The 17,735-nt window shown below is 48.5% G+C and overlaps 1 protein-coding gene across 5 annotated transcripts in view; it reads left to right on the top strand.

Moving 5' to 3' along the window:
• KALRN (kalirin RhoGEF kinase) overlaps positions 1 to 17,735 on the top strand; it is a 263,889-nt gene that overhangs the window by 104,677 nt on the left and 141,477 nt on the right. For all 5 annotated transcript variants that reach the window (XM_075829015.1, XM_075829014.1, XM_075829013.1 and 2 more), the window contains exons 24-31: positions 3,135 to 3,204; positions 8,171 to 8,260; positions 9,056 to 9,148; positions 9,943 to 10,054; positions 10,167 to 10,357; positions 10,800 to 10,901; positions 14,043 to 14,185; positions 14,436 to 14,538. In XM_075829015.1, coding sequence (XP_075685130.1) covers positions 3,135 to 3,204; positions 8,171 to 8,260; positions 9,056 to 9,148; positions 9,943 to 10,054; positions 10,167 to 10,357; positions 10,800 to 10,901; positions 14,043 to 14,185; positions 14,436 to 14,538 — 904 coding nt within the window. The remainder of the gene's footprint in view (positions 1 to 3,134; positions 3,205 to 8,170; positions 8,261 to 9,055; positions 9,149 to 9,942; positions 10,055 to 10,166; positions 10,358 to 10,799; positions 10,902 to 14,042; positions 14,186 to 14,435; positions 14,539 to 17,735) is intronic.

Raw genomic sequence — 17,735 nt, 5'->3', positions numbered from 1 at the left:
AAATAAAGAGCGGTGTGTATATAGAGAGCGGTGTGTAGATAGAGGTGTGTGTATATAGAGAGCGGTGTGTGTATATAGAGAGCGATGTGTGTGTGTATATAGAGAGCGTTGTGTAGATAGAGGTGTGTGTATATAGAGAGCAGTGTGTGTATATAGAGAGCGGTTTGTGTATATAGAGCGGTGTGTGTGTATATGGAGAGCGGTGTGTGTATAGAGAGAGGTGTGTGTATATAGTGAGCGGTGTGTGTATATAGAGCGGTGTATATAGAGAGAGGTGTGTGTATATAGAGAGTGGTGTGTGTGTATATAGAGAGCGGTGTGTAGATAGAGCTGTGTGTATATAGAGAGCAGTGTGTGTATATAGAGCGGTGTGGGTATATAGAGCAGTGTGTGTATATAGAGAAAGGTGTGTGTGTATATCGAGCGGTGTGTGTATATAGAGCGGTGTGTGTGTATATAGAGAGAGGTGTGTGTATATAGAGAGCGGTGTGTGTAAATAAAGAGCGGTGTGTGTAAATAAAGAGCGGTGTGTGTATATAGAGAGGTGTGTATATAAAGAGCGGTGTGTGTGTATATAAAGAGCGGTTTGTGTATATAGAGCGGTGTGTGTATATAGAGGTGTGTGTATATAGAGAGAGGTGTGTGTAAATAGAGAGCGGTGTGTGTGTATAGAGAGAGGTGTGTGTATATAGAGAGCGGTGTCTGTAAATAAAGAGCGGTGTGTGTATATGGAGAGCGGTGTGTGTATATAAAAGTGTGTGTATACAGAGAGCGGTGTGTGTATATGGAGAGCGGTGTGTGTATATAGAGAGAGGTGTGTGTGTGTATATAGAGAGGTGTGTGTGTGTGTATATATAGAGAGCGGTGTGTGTATATATAGGGGTGTGTATTTATAGAGTGGTATGTGTATATAGAGAGCGGTGTGTGTATATAGAGAGCGGTGTGTGCGTATATAGAGGTGTGTGTGTATATATAAAGAGTGGTGTGTGTATATAGAGGAGAGGTGTGTGTGTATAGAGAGCGGTATGTGTATATAGAGAGCAGTGTGTGTGTGTATATAGAGAGGTGTGTGTATATAGAGAGCGGTGTGTGTGTATATAGAGAGAGGTGTGTGTGTATATAGAGAGCGGTGTGTGTATATAGAGAGAGGTGTGTGTATATAGAGAGAGGTGTGTGTGTATATAGAGAGAGGTGTGTGTGTGTGTGTGTGTGTGTGTGTGTGTGTATATAGAGCGGTGTGTGTATATAGAGCGGTGTGTGTATATAGAGAGAGGTGTGTGTGTGTGTGTGTGTATATAGAGCGGTGTGTGTATATAGAGCGGTGTGTGTATATGGAGAGCGGTGTGTGTATAGAGAGAGGTGTGTGTATATAGTGAGCGGTGTGTGTATATAGAGGTTTGTGTATATAGAGAGTGGTGTGTGTAAATAGAGAGCGGTGTGTGTAAATAGAGAGGTGTGTGTGTATATAGAGGTGTGTATATAGAGAGCGGTGTGTGTATATAGAGAGGTGTGTATATAGAGAGCGGTGTGTGTATAGAGAGGTGTGTATATAGAAGTGTGTGTATAAAGGTGTGTATATAGAGAGCGGTGTGTGTGTGTATAGAGAGCGGTGTGTGTATATAGAGAGGTGTGTATATAGAGAACGGTGTGTGTATAGGGGTGTGTATTTATAGAGTGGTGTGTGTATATAGAGCGCAGTGTGTGTGTATATAGAGGTGTGTGTATATAAAGAGCGGTGTGTGTATATAGAGAGGTGTGTGTGTGTATAGAGAGAGGTGTGTGTGTGTGTGTGTGTATAGAGAGCGGTGTGTGTATATTGAGAGCGGTATGTGTATATAGAGAGAGGTGTGTGTGTGTATATAGAGGTGTGTGTATATAGAGAGCGGTGTGTGTGTATATAGAGAGAGGTGTGTGTGTGTATATAGAGAGAGGTGTGTGTGTGTATATAGAGAGAGGGGTGAGTATATAGAGAGAGGGGTGTGTGTGTGTGTATATAGAGAGAGTTGTGTGTATATAGAGAGCGGTGTGTGTGTATAGAGAGAGGTGTGTGTGTGTATATAGAGAGAGCTGTGTGTATATAGAGAGAGGTGTGTGTGTATATAGAGAGAGGTGTGTGTATATAGAGAGAGGTGTGTGTATATAGAGAGCGGTGTGTGTATATGGAGAGCGGTGTGTGTATATGGAGAGCGGTGTGTTATATAGAGAGCGGTGTGTGTATATGGAGAGAGGTGTGTGTGTGTATATAGAGAGGTGTGTTTGTGTGTATATGGAGAGTGGTGTGTGTATATGGAGAGCGGTGTGTGTATATGGAGAGCGGTGTGTTATATAGAGAGCGGTGTGTGTATGGAGAGAGGTGTGTGTGTGTATATAGAGAGGTGTGTTTGTGTGTATATGGAGAGTGGTGTGTGTATATAGAGAGGGGTGTGTGTGTGTATATAGAGAGCGGTGTGTGTATATGGAGAGCGGTGTGTGTATATGGAGAGCGGTGTGTGTATATGGAGAGCGGTGTGTGTATATGGAGAGCGGTGTGTGTATATGGAGAGCGGTGTGTGTATATGGAGAGCAGTGTGTGTATATAGAGAGCAGTGTGTGTATATAGAGAGCGGTGTGTGTATATGGAGAGCGGTGTGTGTATATGGAGAGCAGTGTGTGTATATAGAGAGCAGTGTGTGTATATGGAGAGCGGTGTGTGTATATGGAGAGCGGTGTGTGTATATAGAGAGCGGTGTGTGTATATAGAGAGCGGTGTGTGTATATAGAGAGCGGTGTGTGTATATAGAGAGCGGTGTGTGTATATAGAGAGCGGTGTGTGTATATAGAGAGCAGTGTGTGTGTATATAGAGAGCGGTGTGTGTATATAGAGAGCGGTGTGTGTATATAGAGAGCGGTGTGTGTATATGGGGAGCTTCAGATGAAGACTACTCCACTCAGGGTATATATTCATTATAATGGAGAAGCTCGTCTGACGTGTAGGTGTGACGTCATGACATTATATAGATGTAGTGTATAATAACGGTCTCCGAGGCCGCGACTCTGCGAAGAACCGCGTACAAAGTACAATTATATGATCTAATAGCGACAGGATTGGGAGAGTCCTGCAAACTGCTGACCCATAATCCTCTGCTTCTTCGCAGCATTTTTATAAAGGAGTTGGAGAAATACGAACAACTTCCGGAGGATGTCGGACACTGCTTCGTCACATGGGTAATTATAACGATGATGGATATAGAGCTGTATATAGGGTCAGTGGTGATGGGATATAGAGCTGTATATAGGGTCACTAATGATGGGATATAGAGCTGTATATAGTGTCAGGGATGATGGGATATAGAGCTGTATATAGGGTCAGTGATGATGGGATACAGAGCTGTATATAGGGTCAGTGATGATGGGATATAGAGCTGTATATATGGTCACTAATGATGGGATATAGAGCTGTATATAGTGTCAGGGATGATGGGATATAGAGCTGTATATATGGTCAGTGATGATGGGATACAGAGCTGTATATAGGGTCAGGGATGATGGGATATAGAGCTGTATATAGGGTCAGTGATGATGGGATACAGAGCTGTATATAGGGTCAGTGATGATGGGATATAGAGCTGTATATATGGTCAGGGATGATGGGATATAAAGCTGTATATAAGGTCACTGATGATGGGATATAGAGCTGTATATAGGGTCACTGATGATGGGGTATAGAGCTGTATATAGGGTCACTGATGATGGGGTATAGAGCTGTATATAGGGACATTGATGATGGGGTATAGAGCTGTATATAGGGTCACTGATGATGGGGTATAGAGCTGTATATAGGGTCACTGATGATGGGATATAGAGCTGTATATAGGGTCAGTGATGATGGGATTTAGAGCTGTATATAGGGTCAGTGATGATGGGATATAGAGCTGTATATAGGGTCACTAATGATGGGATATATAGCTGTATATAGTGTCAGGGATGATGGGATATAGAGCTGTATATAGGGTCAGTGATGATGGGATACAGAGCTGTATATAGGGTCAGGGATGATGGGATATAGAGCTGTATATAGGGTCAGTGATGATGGGATACAGAGCTGTATATATGGTCAGGGATGATGGGATATAAAGCTGTATATAAGGTCACTGATGATGGGATATAGAGCTGTATATAAGGTTAGTGATGATGGGATATAGAGCTGTATATAGGGTCACTGATGATGGGGTATAGAGCAGTATATAGGGTCACTGATGATGGGGTATAGAGCTGTATATAGGGACATTGATGATGGGGTATAGAGCTGTACATAGGGACACTGATGATGGGGTATAGAGCTGTATATAGGGTCACTGATGAGGGGATATAGTGCTGTATATAGGGTCACTGATGATGGGATATAGAGCTGTATATAGGGTCACTGATGATGGGGTATAGAGCTGTATATAGGGTCACTGATGAGGGGATATAGTGCTGTATATAGGGTCACTGATGGGATATAGTGCTGTATATAGGGTCACTGATGGGATATAGAGCTGTATATAGGGTCACTGATGATGGGATATAGAGCTGTATATAGGGTCACTGATGATGGGGTTTAGAGCTGTATATAGGGTTACTGATGAGGGGATATAGAGCTGTATATAGGGTCACTGATGATGGGATATAGAGCTGTATATAGGGTTAGTGATGATGGGATATAGAGCTGTATATAGGGTCACTGATGATGGGATATACAGCTGTATATAGGGTCACTGATGATGGGATATAGAGCTGTATATAGGGTCACTGATGATGGGATATAGAACTGTATATAGGGACATTGATGATGGGATATAGAGCTGTATATAGGGTCATTGATGATGGGGTATAGAGCTGTATATAGGGTCACTGATGATGGGGTATAGAGCTGTATATAGGGTCACTGATGAGGGGATATAGTGCTGTATATAGGGTCACTGATGATGGGATATAGAGCTGTATATAGGGTCACTGATGATGGGGTATAGAGCTGTATATAGGGTCACTGATGAGGGGATATAGTGCTGTATATAGGGTCACTGATGATGGGATATAGAGCTGTATATAGGGTCACTGATGATGGGATATAGAGCTGTATATAGGGTCACTGATGATGGGATATAGAGCTGTATATAGGGTCACTGATGATGGGATATAGAGCTGTATATAGGGTCACTGATGAGGGGATATAGAGCTGTATATAGGGTCACTGCTAATGGCATATAGAGCTGTATATATGGTCAGTGATGATGGGGTATAGAACTGTATAGAGAGTCACTGATGATGGGGTATTTTGCTGTATATAGGGTCACTGATGAGAGGATATAGAGCTGTATATAGGGTCATTGATGATGGGATATAAAGCTGTATATAGGGTCACTGATGATGGGATATATTGCTGTATATAGGGTCAGTGATGATGGGATATAGAGCTGTATATAGGTTCATTGATGATGGGATATAGAGTTGTATATAGGGACATTGATGATGGGGTATAGAGCTGTATATAGGGTTAGTGATGATGGGATTTAGAGCTGTATATAGGGTCACTGATGATGGGATATAGAACTGTATATAGGGACATTGATGATGGGGTATAGAGCTGTATATAGGGTTAGTGATGATGGGATATAGAGCTGTATATAGGGTCACTGATGATGGGATATAGAGCTGTATATAGGGTCACTGATGATGGGATATAGAACTGTATATAGGGACATTGATGATGGGGTATAGAGCTGTATATAGGGTTAGTGATGATGGGATATAGAGCTGTATATAGGGTCATTGATGATGGGGTATAGAGCTGTATATAGGGTCACTGATGATCGGAAATAGAGCTGTATATAGGGTCACTGATGATGGGATATAGAGCTGTATATAGGGTCAGTGATGATGGGATTTAGAGCTGTATATAGGGTCAGTGATGATGGGATATAGAGCTGTATATAGGGTCAGTGATGGGATATAGAGCTGTATATAGGGTCAGTGATGATGGGATATAGAGCTGTATATAGGGTCAGTGATGATGGTATATAGAGCTGTATATAGGGTCACTGATGAGGGGATATAGAGCTGTATATAGGGTCACTGATGATGGGATATAGAACTGTATATAGGGACATTGATGATGGGATATAGAGCTGTATATAGGGTCATTGATGATGGGGTATAGAGCTGTATATAGGGTCACTGATGATGGGGTATAGAGCTGTATATAGGGTCACTGATGAGGGGATATAGTGCTGTATATAGGGTCACTGATGATGGGGTATAGAGCTGTATATAGGGTCACTGATGAGGGGATATAGTGCTGTATATAGGGTCACTGATGATGGGATATAGAGCTGTATATAGGGTCACTGATGATGGGATATAGAGCTGTATATAGGGTCACTGATGATGGGATATAGAGCTGTATATAGGGTCACTGATGATGGGATATAGAGCTGTATATAGGGTCACTGATGAGGGGATATAGAGCTGTATATAGGGTCACTGCTAATGGCATATAGAGCTGTATATATGGTCAGTGATGATGGGGTATAGAACTGTATAGAGAGTCACTGATGATGGGGTATTTTGCTGTATATAGGGTCACTGATGAGGGGATATAGAGCTGTATATAGGGTCATTGATGATGGGATATAAAGCTGTATATAGGGTCACTGATGATGGGATATATTGCTGTATATAGGGTCAGTGATGATGGGATATAGAGCTGTATATAGGTTCATTGATGATGGGATATAGAGTTGTATATAGGGACATTGATGATGGGGTATAGAGCTGTATATAGGGTTAGTGATGATGGGATTTAGAGCTGTATATAGGGTCACTGATGATGGGATATAGAACTGTATATAGGGACATTGATGATGGGGTATAGAGCTGTATATAGGGTTAGTGATGATGGGATATAGAGCTGTATATAGGGTCACTGATGATGGGATATAGAGCTGTATATAGGGTCACTGATGATGGGATATAGAACTGTATATAGGGACATTGATGATGGGGTATAGAGCTGTATATAGGGTCATTGATGATGGGGTATAGAGCTGTATATAGGGTCACTGATGATCGGAAATAGAGCTGTATATAGGGTCACTGATGATGGGATATAGAGCTGTATATAGGGTCAGTGATGATGGGATTTAGAGCTGTATATAGGGTCAGTGATGATGGGATATAGAGCTGTATATAGGGTCAGTGATGGGATATAGAGCTGTATATAGGGTCAGTGATGATGGGATATAGAGCTGTATATAGGGTCAGTGATGATGGTATATAGAGCTGTATATAGGGTCACTGATGAGGGGATATAGAGCTGTATATAGGGTCACTGATGATGGGATATAGAGCTGTATATAGGGTCAGTGATGATGGGATATAGAGCTGTATATAGGGTCACTGATGATGGGATATAGAACTGTATATAGGGTCACTGATGATGGGATATAGAGCTGTATATAGGGTCACTGATGATGGGATATAGAGCTGTATATAGGGTCAGTGATGATGGGATATAGAGCTGTATATAGGGTCAGTGATGATGGTATATAGAGCTGTATATAGGGTCACTGATGAGGGGATATAGAGCTGTATATAGGGTCACTGATGATGGGATATAGAGCTGTATATAGGGTCAGTGATGATGGGATATAGAGCTGTATATAGGGTCACTGATGATGGGATATAGAACTGTATATAGGGTCACTGATGATGGGATATAGAGCTGTATATAGGGTCACTGATGATGGGATATAGAGCTGTATACAGGGTCACTGATGATGGGATATAGAGCTGTATATAGGGTCAGTGATGATGGGATATAGAGCTGTATATAGGGTCAGTGATGATGGTATATAGAGCTGTATATAGGGTCACTGATGAGGGGATATAGAGCTGTATATAGGGTCACTGATGATGGGATATAGAGCTGTATATAGGGTCAGTGATGATGGGATATAGAGCTGTATATAGGGTCACTGATGATGGGATATAGAACTGTATATAGGGTCACTGATGATGGGATATAGAGCTGTATATATCGTCACTGATGATGGGATATAGAGCTGTATATAGGGTCACTGATGATGGGATATAGAGCTGTATATAGGGTCAGTGATCATCTGCTGCATAACATTTTGGACTCTGTTTCCAGGCTGACAAGTTTCAGATGTATGTGACATATTGTAAGAACAAGCCGGACTCCAGTCAGCTCATCCTGGAACACGCCGGCGCCTTCTTTGATGTAAGTACCATCGTCCGGTGAGCGCTGAGTACATGGCCGGCGGTCTACTCCACCTTCTCATCGCCCCCTCCACCTTCTCGTCTCCTCCGCCCTCTCATCGTCCCCTCCGCCCTCTCATCGTCCCCTCCGCCTTCTCATCGTCCCCTCCGCCCTCTCATCGTCCCCTCCGCCCTCTCATCGTCCCCTCCGCCTTCTCATCGTCCCCTCCGCCCTCTCATCGTCCCCTCCGCCTTCTCATCGTCCCCTCCGCCCTCTCACCGTCCCCTCCGCCCTCTCACCGTCCCCTCCGCCCTCACACCGTCTCCTCCGCCCTCTCACCGTCTCCTCCACCCTCACCGTCTCCTCCGCCCTCTCACCGTCCCCTCCGACCTCTCACCGTCCCCTCCGCCCTCTCACCGTCCCCTCCGCCTTCTCATCGTCCCCTCCGCCCTCTCACCGTCCCCTCCGCCCTCTCACCGTCCCCTCCGCCCTCTCACCGTCCCCTCCACCCTCTCACCGTCTCCTCCACCCTCTCACCGTCTCCTCCACCCTCTCACCGTCCCCTCCACCCTCTCACCGTCCCCTCCACCCTCTCACCGTCCCCTCCACCCTCTCACCGTCCCCTCCACCCTCTCATCGTCCCCTCCACCCTCACCGTCCCCTCCACCTTCTCACCGTCCCCTCCACCCTCTCACCGTCCCCTCCACCCTCTCACCGTCCCCTCCACCCTCTCACCGTCCCCTCCACCCTCTCACCGTCCCCTCCACCCTCTCACCGTCCCCTCCAGCTTCTCATCGTCTCTTCCCTGCATTGTAGGAAATCCAGCAAAGGCATGGACTGGCCAACTCCATCTCCTCGTATCTTATCAAACCCGTGCAACGGATCACAAAGTATCAGCTGCTGCTCAAGGTACGGACCACCCCGACATGAGAAAGTATAGACTCCCCGCACCCAGCTCATATGACAGAGGAAACCCTCCAGTCCCCATATAACACTGAGTAACTTTGGGAATCTTTTCCTATACACTTCCTGAACTGATCCTGATCATGTCTTATACTCTAGTCACATCCAGGGCTGCATTTACAATCTGCTGCTTTCCTAAATCTTTCAGCATTCAGGCCATCACATATTACTCTTGCATCATGCTGGTTCTGTACAGATTATACCCTGCTGTGCTGTATTGTTGGAAATGTAGTGCCAAACACTGTACGATAATCTGCTTCTCCCAAAATGCAACACAACAGGCTGCAGTGCATTATGGTAGCGCAGCTAATATGTTAGTTGTGTGCCTTATCACCGTGCTGATGAATTCAAAGGGAGAGCCAGCAAAATTGTGATGGCAGCTCTACATGTGACTGGAGTATAAGACCTGATGTAGTAGCATTTTTGGATGTAACTAGAGAAGAATTGTGAATGCAGCTCTGGATGCCGGATAAATGGCATTGTTACTCTGTGTGCAGGTTGTATCGGTATCTGCCCCCCCCCCCCCTCCACAGGACATAAAACACGTTAAGGCGCATTCTTGCTGGTCTGTCCTCGTCCTGTCTCCTCGCTCCTGGTTGGTTCCCTGTGTTACTTGTCGCAGCTTTGTATCTGTTACAGTTTCCATTGCAGAGATCTGATAAATATTTACTGGGCTCGTCTCGGAGTAGCACCCGGTGAGATCGTCTTTACATTCCCAGATCTCTGTGTCTCTTCATCAGGAGCTGCTGACCTGCTGCGAGGAAGGCAAAGGCGAGATTAAGGACGGCCTGGAGGTGATGCTCAGCGTGCCAAAGAAAGCCAACGATGCCATGCACGTCAGCATGCTGGAAGGTGACCGAGCATTGCGGGAGAACTACAAGTCTCAGCATGACCTGGCTGATCCCGTGACCCCGTGATGTCATCACCCTCCGCGCTCGCTCTAACACGTTTTGTTATTTTTAAGGGTTTGACGAGAACCTGGACGTTCAGGGCGAGCTCATCCTCCAGGATTCCTTCCAAGTCTGGGATCCCAAATCTCTGATCCGCAAGGGACGGGACCGCCACCTCTTCCTGTTTGAGATTTCTCTGGTGTTCAGCAAAGAGATAAAAGACTCAACGGGACACACGAAATACGTTTACAAGAACAAACTGCTGGTAAGAACGGCGACAGATCGGAGGGGGCGTGGCCTCAACCATACAACATGGTGGCCCGATGCGGGTGTTTAAAGGGCCGGCTCAGTGGAATATAACTAAAGCTTAATCATTGCATTATGAAGAGCTCTGCAACTTTCCAATGTTCTGAGAACTCTGCTTGCTGTTATTGAATGAGAACACTCTTGTGTACATCCAGAGGTTTAAAACCTGCCATGACGTAATCATTTTCACAGCTGAGGTTTTGTTACAATCTTATCAAGTCTAGACAATCCTCTGGTAGCTGAACACCAGACTGATACGCATTACCTGCACTGATACATTGTAGCAGACTGTCTGTTTTTAGGTGACAGAGGATTACAAACACTGGTGCAATTGTGACAACCCCTCATCTGCGCCACTTTCATTGCTCCCATTGTGTTAATTCTCTTCCGTTTTCTCGTAGACCTCCGAGCTGGGGGTGACGGAGCACGTTGAAGGGGACTCTTGTAAGTTCGCCTTGTGGTCGGGCCGCACGCCGTCCTCCGATAATAAAACAGTGCTGAAGGTTCGTTCCTCGTGAATTCTGTCAGATACTTACTGGATATTTTGTGGATCTCCATATTTTACATGAGAACTGATTCATTGATTCATATACTCTTGGGCCTCATTCACACCAGCGTATTTCACGTCCGTGTTACGCGCGTTAAAACAACGGACATCACACGGACCTATGACATCCAATGGGGCCATTCAGACATTTCAGTTTTTTTCAACGCTCTGCATGTCCTATTCTCGTGCGTATTTTGAGCTTCACGCACCCACGGAAGTCAATGAGTGCGGGAAAAAACCGGACAGCACATGGACATCATCCGTGTGCTGTCCGTGTTTTTCACACAACAGTTGCTAAAGAAATGATGAGGAAGAAAGAAATCACCTCCTTCAGTTTTTTTTGCTGATGTAACGGATGACATACGCACGTAAAAAACGCAGACGCGCATCGTACACTAATGCCACATGGAACTGCGTTTTTACACGCGCAAAACGGACACGCTCGTGTGAGTTAGGCCTTAGTCACAGCCAAAGCTGCAGTGTTTTGCCACTGATGCTGCATGAACTCACATGACATGCTCCACTATCCGTACAGATAATACTCTGCTGTGCTGCATGGTGAGAGATGTAGTGTTTGCATCAAAGCTTATTTAAATCACAGTTGAAAGATACGACATCTCCCACAAGTCTTACAGATTGAAGTGCAATATTAGATCTGTGAAGCTATTGGGGTGTTATGACTAATTCCAAGCGACAGCCAGCAGAATTGATTGTAACTGCAGCTTTGTATCTGGCTAGAGTATAAGCCAGGATGTAACCACAGAATTGCGACTGCAGCTCTGGATGTAACTAGAGTATAAGCACTGTTGTAACTGGAGGTCAGTACGGAATAAATGCTACAACGTTCCTCAGTATGTGAGTGTAAGGAATGATACCAGCCGTTGTGCAGACGTGGAGCAGAGTGCGGTATGTGGCGGTATCGTGGGCACGTCTCCGGGCTGCGAGTGTCTGGTAAGGAGAAGTGGAGCAGAGTGGGGTATGTGGCAGTATGGTGGGCACGTCCCCGGGCTGCGAGTGTCTGGTAAGGAGAAGTGGAGCAGAGTGGGGTATGTGGCGGTATCGTAGGCACGAATCCGGGCTGCGAGTGTCTGGTAAGGAGAAGTGGAGCAGAGTGCGGTATGTGGCGGTATCGTGGGCACCTCTCCGGGCTGCGAGTGTCTGGTAAGGAGAAGTGGAGCAGAGTGCGGTATGTGGCCTTATGGTGGGCACGTCTCCGGGCTGCGAGTGTCTGGTAAGGAGAAGTGGAGCAGAGTGCAGTATGTGGCGGTATGGTGGGCACCTCTCCGGGCTGCGAGTGTCTGGTAAGGAGAAGTGGAGCAGAGTGCGGTATGTGGCGGTATCGTGGGCACGTCTCCGGGCTGCGAGTGTCTGGTAAGGAGAAGTGGAGCAGAGTTCGGTATGTGGCGGTATCGTGGGCACCTCTCCGGGCTGCGAGTGTCTGGTAAGGAGAAGTGGAGCAGAGTGCGGTATGTGGTGGTATCGTGGGCACCTCTCCGGGCTGCGAGTGTCTGGTAAGGAGAAGTGGAGCAGAGTGCGGTATGTGGCGGTATGGTGGGCACGTCTCCGGGCTGCGAGTGTCTGGTAAGGAGAAGTGGAGCAGAGTGCGGTATGTGGCGGTATCGTGGGCACGTCTCCGGGCTGCGAGTGTCTGGTAAGGAGAAGTGGAGCAGAGTGGGGTATGTGGCGGTATCGTAGGCACGAATCCGGGCTGCGAGTGTCTGGTAAGGAGAAGTGGAGCAGAGTGCGGTATGTGGCGGTATCGTGGGCACCTCTCCGGGCTGCGAGTGTCTGGTAAGGAGAAGTGGAGCAGAGTGCGGTATGTGGCGGTATCGTGGGCATGTCTCCGGGTTGCGAGTGTCTGGTAAGGAGAAGTGGAGCAGAGTGCGGTATGTGGCGGTATGGTGGGCACGTCTCCGGGCTGCGAGTGTCTGGTAAGGAGAAGTGGAGCAGAGTGCGGTATGTGGCGGTATCGTGGGCACCTCTCCGGGCTGCGAGTGTCTGGTAAGGAGAAGTGGAGCAGAGTGCGGTATGTGGCCTTATGGTGGGCACGTCTCCGGGCTGCGAGTGTCTGGTAAGGAGAAGTGGAGCAGAGTGCAGTATGTGGCGGTATGGTGGGCACCTCTCCGGGCTGCGAGTGTCTGGTAAGGAGAAGTGGAGCAGAGTGCGGTATGTGGTGGTATCGTGGGCACGTCTCCGGGCTGCGAGTGTCTGGTAAGGAGAAGTGGAGCAGAGTGGGGTATGTGGCGGTATCGTAGGCACGAATCCGGGCTGCGAGTGTCTGGTAAGGAGAAGTGGAGCAGAGTGCGGTATGTGGCGGTATCGTGGGCACGTCTCCGGGCTGCGAGTGTCTGGTAAGGAGAAGTGGAGCAGAGTGCGGTATGTGGTGGTATCGTGGGCACCTCTCCGGGCTGCGAGTGTCTGGTAAGGAGAAGTGGAGCAGAGTGCGGTATGTGGTGGTATCGTGGGCACCTCTCCGGGCTGCGAGTGTCTGGTAAGGAGAAGTGGAGCAGAGTGCGGTATGTGGCGGTATCGTGGGCATGTCTCCGGGCTGCGAGTGTCTGGTAAGGAGAAGTGGAGCAGAGTGCGGTATGTGGTGGTATCGTGGGCACCTCTCCGGGCTGCGAGTGTCTGGTAAGGAGAAGTGGAGCAGAGTGCGGTATGTGGCGGTATGGTGGGCACGTCTCCGGGCTGCGAGTGTCTGGTAAGGAGAAGTGGAGCAGAGTGCGGTATGTGGCGGTATGGTGGGCACGTCTCCGGGCTGCGAGTGTCTGGTAAGGAGAAGTGGAGCAGAGTGCGGTATGTGGTGGTATCGTGGGCACCTCTCCGGGCTGCGAGTGTCTGGTAAGGAGAAGTGGAGCAGAGTGCAGTATGTGGCGGTATGGTGGGCACGTCTCCGGGCTGCGAGTGTCTGGTAAGGAGAAGTGGAGCAGAGTGCAGTATGTGGCGGTATGGTGGGCACGTCTCCGGGCTGCGAGTGTCTGGACAGGGGAAAAGGAGCAGAGTGTGGTATGTGGCGGTATGGTGGGCACCTCTCTGGGCTGCGAGTGTCTGGTAAGGAGCTGCTCTGTTTTTGGCCTCACGTTTTCTTCTTCTGTAGGCATCAAGCATAGAAGTAAAACAGGAGTGGATCAAAAACATCCGAGAGGTGATCCAGGAGAGGATGATCCACCTGAAAGGAGCCTTAAAGGAGCCGGTCCAGCCCCCGAAGACCCCGGCCAAGCAGAGGAACAACAGCAAGAGGTGAGAGACACAGTCGCCAAGTGGAATAATAACGAAGTGGCGAATCTCCAGCTGTTGTGGTGCTAAGTCCCAGCACGGGTCGCTGCAAGTGATTGATTCCTCACACACACACAATGACAACAACGCGATACATCGGCCTGTGCTCAGAACTGCGGCGCCAGCGCCGGGGGCTGATACCTCCCCTGTCTAGTAAAAGAGGTTCGGGGGTGCAGGTCATTGAACAGTTAATAGTTGTGCGTTTTTATCGCAGGGATGGACTGGAAGATCTGGACAGTCAGGGGGACGGCAGCAGTCAGCCAGACACCATCTCTATCGCCTCTCGGACGTCACAGAATACGGTGGACAGCGACAAGGTAAGACCCCCCCCAATAATGAGCCTGGAGCCTGCACATGGGGGGCTACATGGGGGAGGGGAGGTTTATGCTCATACCATTGAAGAACACTACAGGCAGCATGAAATGGCTGATAACAGGGAACAATAGATTGGGTTATTGTGTCCAACAGTCATCCTCTCCTCAGACTGAAATGGCTGATAACAGAGAGCATTAGATTGTATTCCCATCTTCCCATGTCTGTTACATAACGCATCTTCACAGTCAATTTGATTTTTAAAACCGTGAAGCCCCTTTAATAAGAACCCCGGCCCAACGGGGGAAACGTAACGCAAGGTTCTAATACACTTTGTGTTTCAATTCCTCACCATTTCCAAGATCTCTGCTTGCTGTCCGCAAATAGAAGGTGGTCGGTCGTCTGTGAGCTCTCTCCTGTCCTGGATTATAGTCTGATAACTCATCTGCACTGATACATTGTAACAAACCTGTCAGCTGGGCTGTAGTAATAAGCCAATAAGAATCTCCATTCACTGGCAGCAAGCAGCGATCTTATAAAAGGTGAGGAAATAAAGCAAACTCTGTTAGAAAGGTACATGATTTTCATTACGGTGATGATGTTTTCTGGGAGTCTGACGTCGGGTCCAGGGCTCATTGTGCGGCTTGTGGGAGGTCGGACTGCCCCTCGCCGCGGTCACATGATGCCCGGGTCACATGATGCCCGGGTCACATGATTTGTTTTCCTGGTAGAACTCCTTTATCAGTTGACAGATGCCTCATTTATAGTGTCCTCAGAACTCCCTGATAATGTCACCACTAGGGGGCAGTATGCAGGGAAACAAGTGGTAGTGGAGGCCGGATAATAACCATAGATGAGGGATGGTGACTGGCGCTCCCACGAGTCTCCTGCACGGGGTCCGCGCGTCTGTCACTGCTGATAATGATACCAGGGATTCCTCTTACCATTTATATTCACTCTTCTTCGTGTCCTCCCACAATTCCCTGCACTGCAATATTCCCTTATCTGGGAGGGGCCTATCTGATCATCCTGAGCCGGCTGGTTCATGAATGGAGTTCCAGAACTGCAGTGTAGACTGACACGCATGCAGGAGAAGAGCAGCGGAATGGAATTCTCTGTAACCATGCAGATCTACATGCTGTTCAGGATCTGTGGAAAGCTGAGTGACCATCTATCTCATGGCGGCCGTCACCAGAGGAGTCCAGGATAACATAGAAATGGCTGAATAGAGACGATCCTGGGCGCGCGGGAGACTCTGTGGTATTTTCTTGTTGAACCTGCTGGACGAGGAGCCGGCGCTGGACGCGGTGTATAAAGTGCGCGGTCCGGCGTCCTGTGGCGTCGTCATTCCTGCTCTTCTAGATCCCCCCCCCGCTGCATGCGTCCTCCTGTCACGGGCGTCTCGTGTGCGCTGCTGTCTTATTGCTCGGAGCGCTCTGTAGTCGCCGTCTCTTTCTCCTGCCAGATAATTACCAGCGCAGTCCCTGCTAATCACAAGACGTTCCTGACACACATGTGACTGTGCTGCAGCCTCTGCGCCGGCCCCTTGTTTCAGTTTGCAAACACTCCACAGCTGCACCCACACACTGCTCCAACCGCTCTGCTGTGCCGTGCAATCACCAGGGCGAGGGTGGAGGGCACACCATGAAAAAGTGGCTGACTATGAAGCATACTAAGGGGACGTCACCTGTAAGTAGACGGCACAATCTCTGTGCAATGCTCTGCAGAACTTCATACATTGGTGGTTCTCTTGTAGCGAGATGTTCTGCAGGATGGGCGTGGGTTACCTGATTACCTGTCCTGAGGGTGAATGCCGCGGAATGAAGGGGTGGGGGGTGACGAGGGGGCACGGGCTGTGGAGTACAGGGAACCATCGCCACCCCGGATTAGTCGCTCCTGTACACGGGAAGCTGCTGCCATTTACCCCCCCCCCCCCCCAGAGCTGCGATCCCCACGCCTGGTTAACCCTGTCAGTGTCAGCTTCACACACAGGGCCTTCATTGTGTGCCTGGACTCTGGGGGCCCGGCCTGGGTCATACATAGAAGAGAGGGGGGAAAATCCAAATACCCCCCCCCCCCCTTCTGGTTCATGCTACTGGTCCTTGTAGAAGAGAGGGGGACGTGACACTCGCCATTTAGCCCCTTACAACTCTGCTGGAGGGGACACCCTAACATCACCCAGGAGGCGGGTGCGGGGTGCCCTTTTCCACAGACCCCATAACAGACCCCTGATTTCTCATAAAGCAGAAATTAAAGTTGCTGCTGTCTGATGGTGACATCATTACTCCGATGACATCACCGAGCCCAGGGACCACTCACACGTCTATAATACACTGCGAGGGATGATCAAGATATGGATGTCTGGTGCCCCCCCTGCATGGTCCGCTGCCCCCCCTGCATGGTTTGGTGCCCCCCTGCATGATTCGGTGCCCCCCCTGCATGGTTCGGTGCCCCCCCTGCATGGTTCGGTGCCCCCCCTGCATGGTCCGGTGCCCCCTGTGGTTATTATTATAATGGCGTCTCCGGTTTATCTGTGTCCTGGCGCCTCCTATATCCCAGGTGTTACACGTGATAGGTGCAGTTGTCAGGTGGAGTCCGCAGCCCCCAGTTTAAGCAATTCAATGCTGTGTAGTGGGGCTCTGGCTGAGCAGGGGTTAATGTTTTGTGTCTTCAGTGTGAGGGTAAAGTCCATATAGCGATCAGGGATTGGGGAGACGCCTATTTTCACAGGGACTGGGGCAAGTGCCATCTGACCCCACTATGATCACAGGCTGCCGGGCTCCAGGACCCTGCGAAATGTGTAGTGAGACCGGGGCCAGGACTGATGTCTTACTGACACAGGGTCCTACATCTAATGTCTCAGGGGCCAGGACTGATCTCTTACTGACACAGGATCCTGCATGTAACGTCTCAGGGGCCAGGACTGATCTCTTACTGACACAGGGTCCTGCATGTAACGTCTCAGGGGCCAGGACTGATCTCTTACTGACACAGGGTCCTACATCTAATGTCTCAGGGGCCAGGACTGATCTCTTACTGACACAGGATCCTGCACGTAACGTCTCAGGGGCCAGGACTGATCTCTTACTGACACAGGATCCTACATGTAACGTCTCAGGGGCCGGGACTGATCTCTTACTGACACAGGGTCCTGCATGTAACGTCTCAGGGGCCAGGACTGATCTCTTACTGACACAGGGTC

The sequence above is a fragment of the Rhinoderma darwinii genome, chromosome 6 (genome assembly GCF_050947455.1).
Source record: "Rhinoderma darwinii isolate aRhiDar2 chromosome 6, aRhiDar2.hap1, whole genome shotgun sequence".
NCBI classification, from domain to species: Eukaryota; Metazoa; Chordata; class Amphibia; order Anura; family Rhinodermatidae; genus Rhinoderma; species Rhinoderma darwinii.
This window is presented reverse-complemented; position numbering and strand designations above follow the sequence as displayed.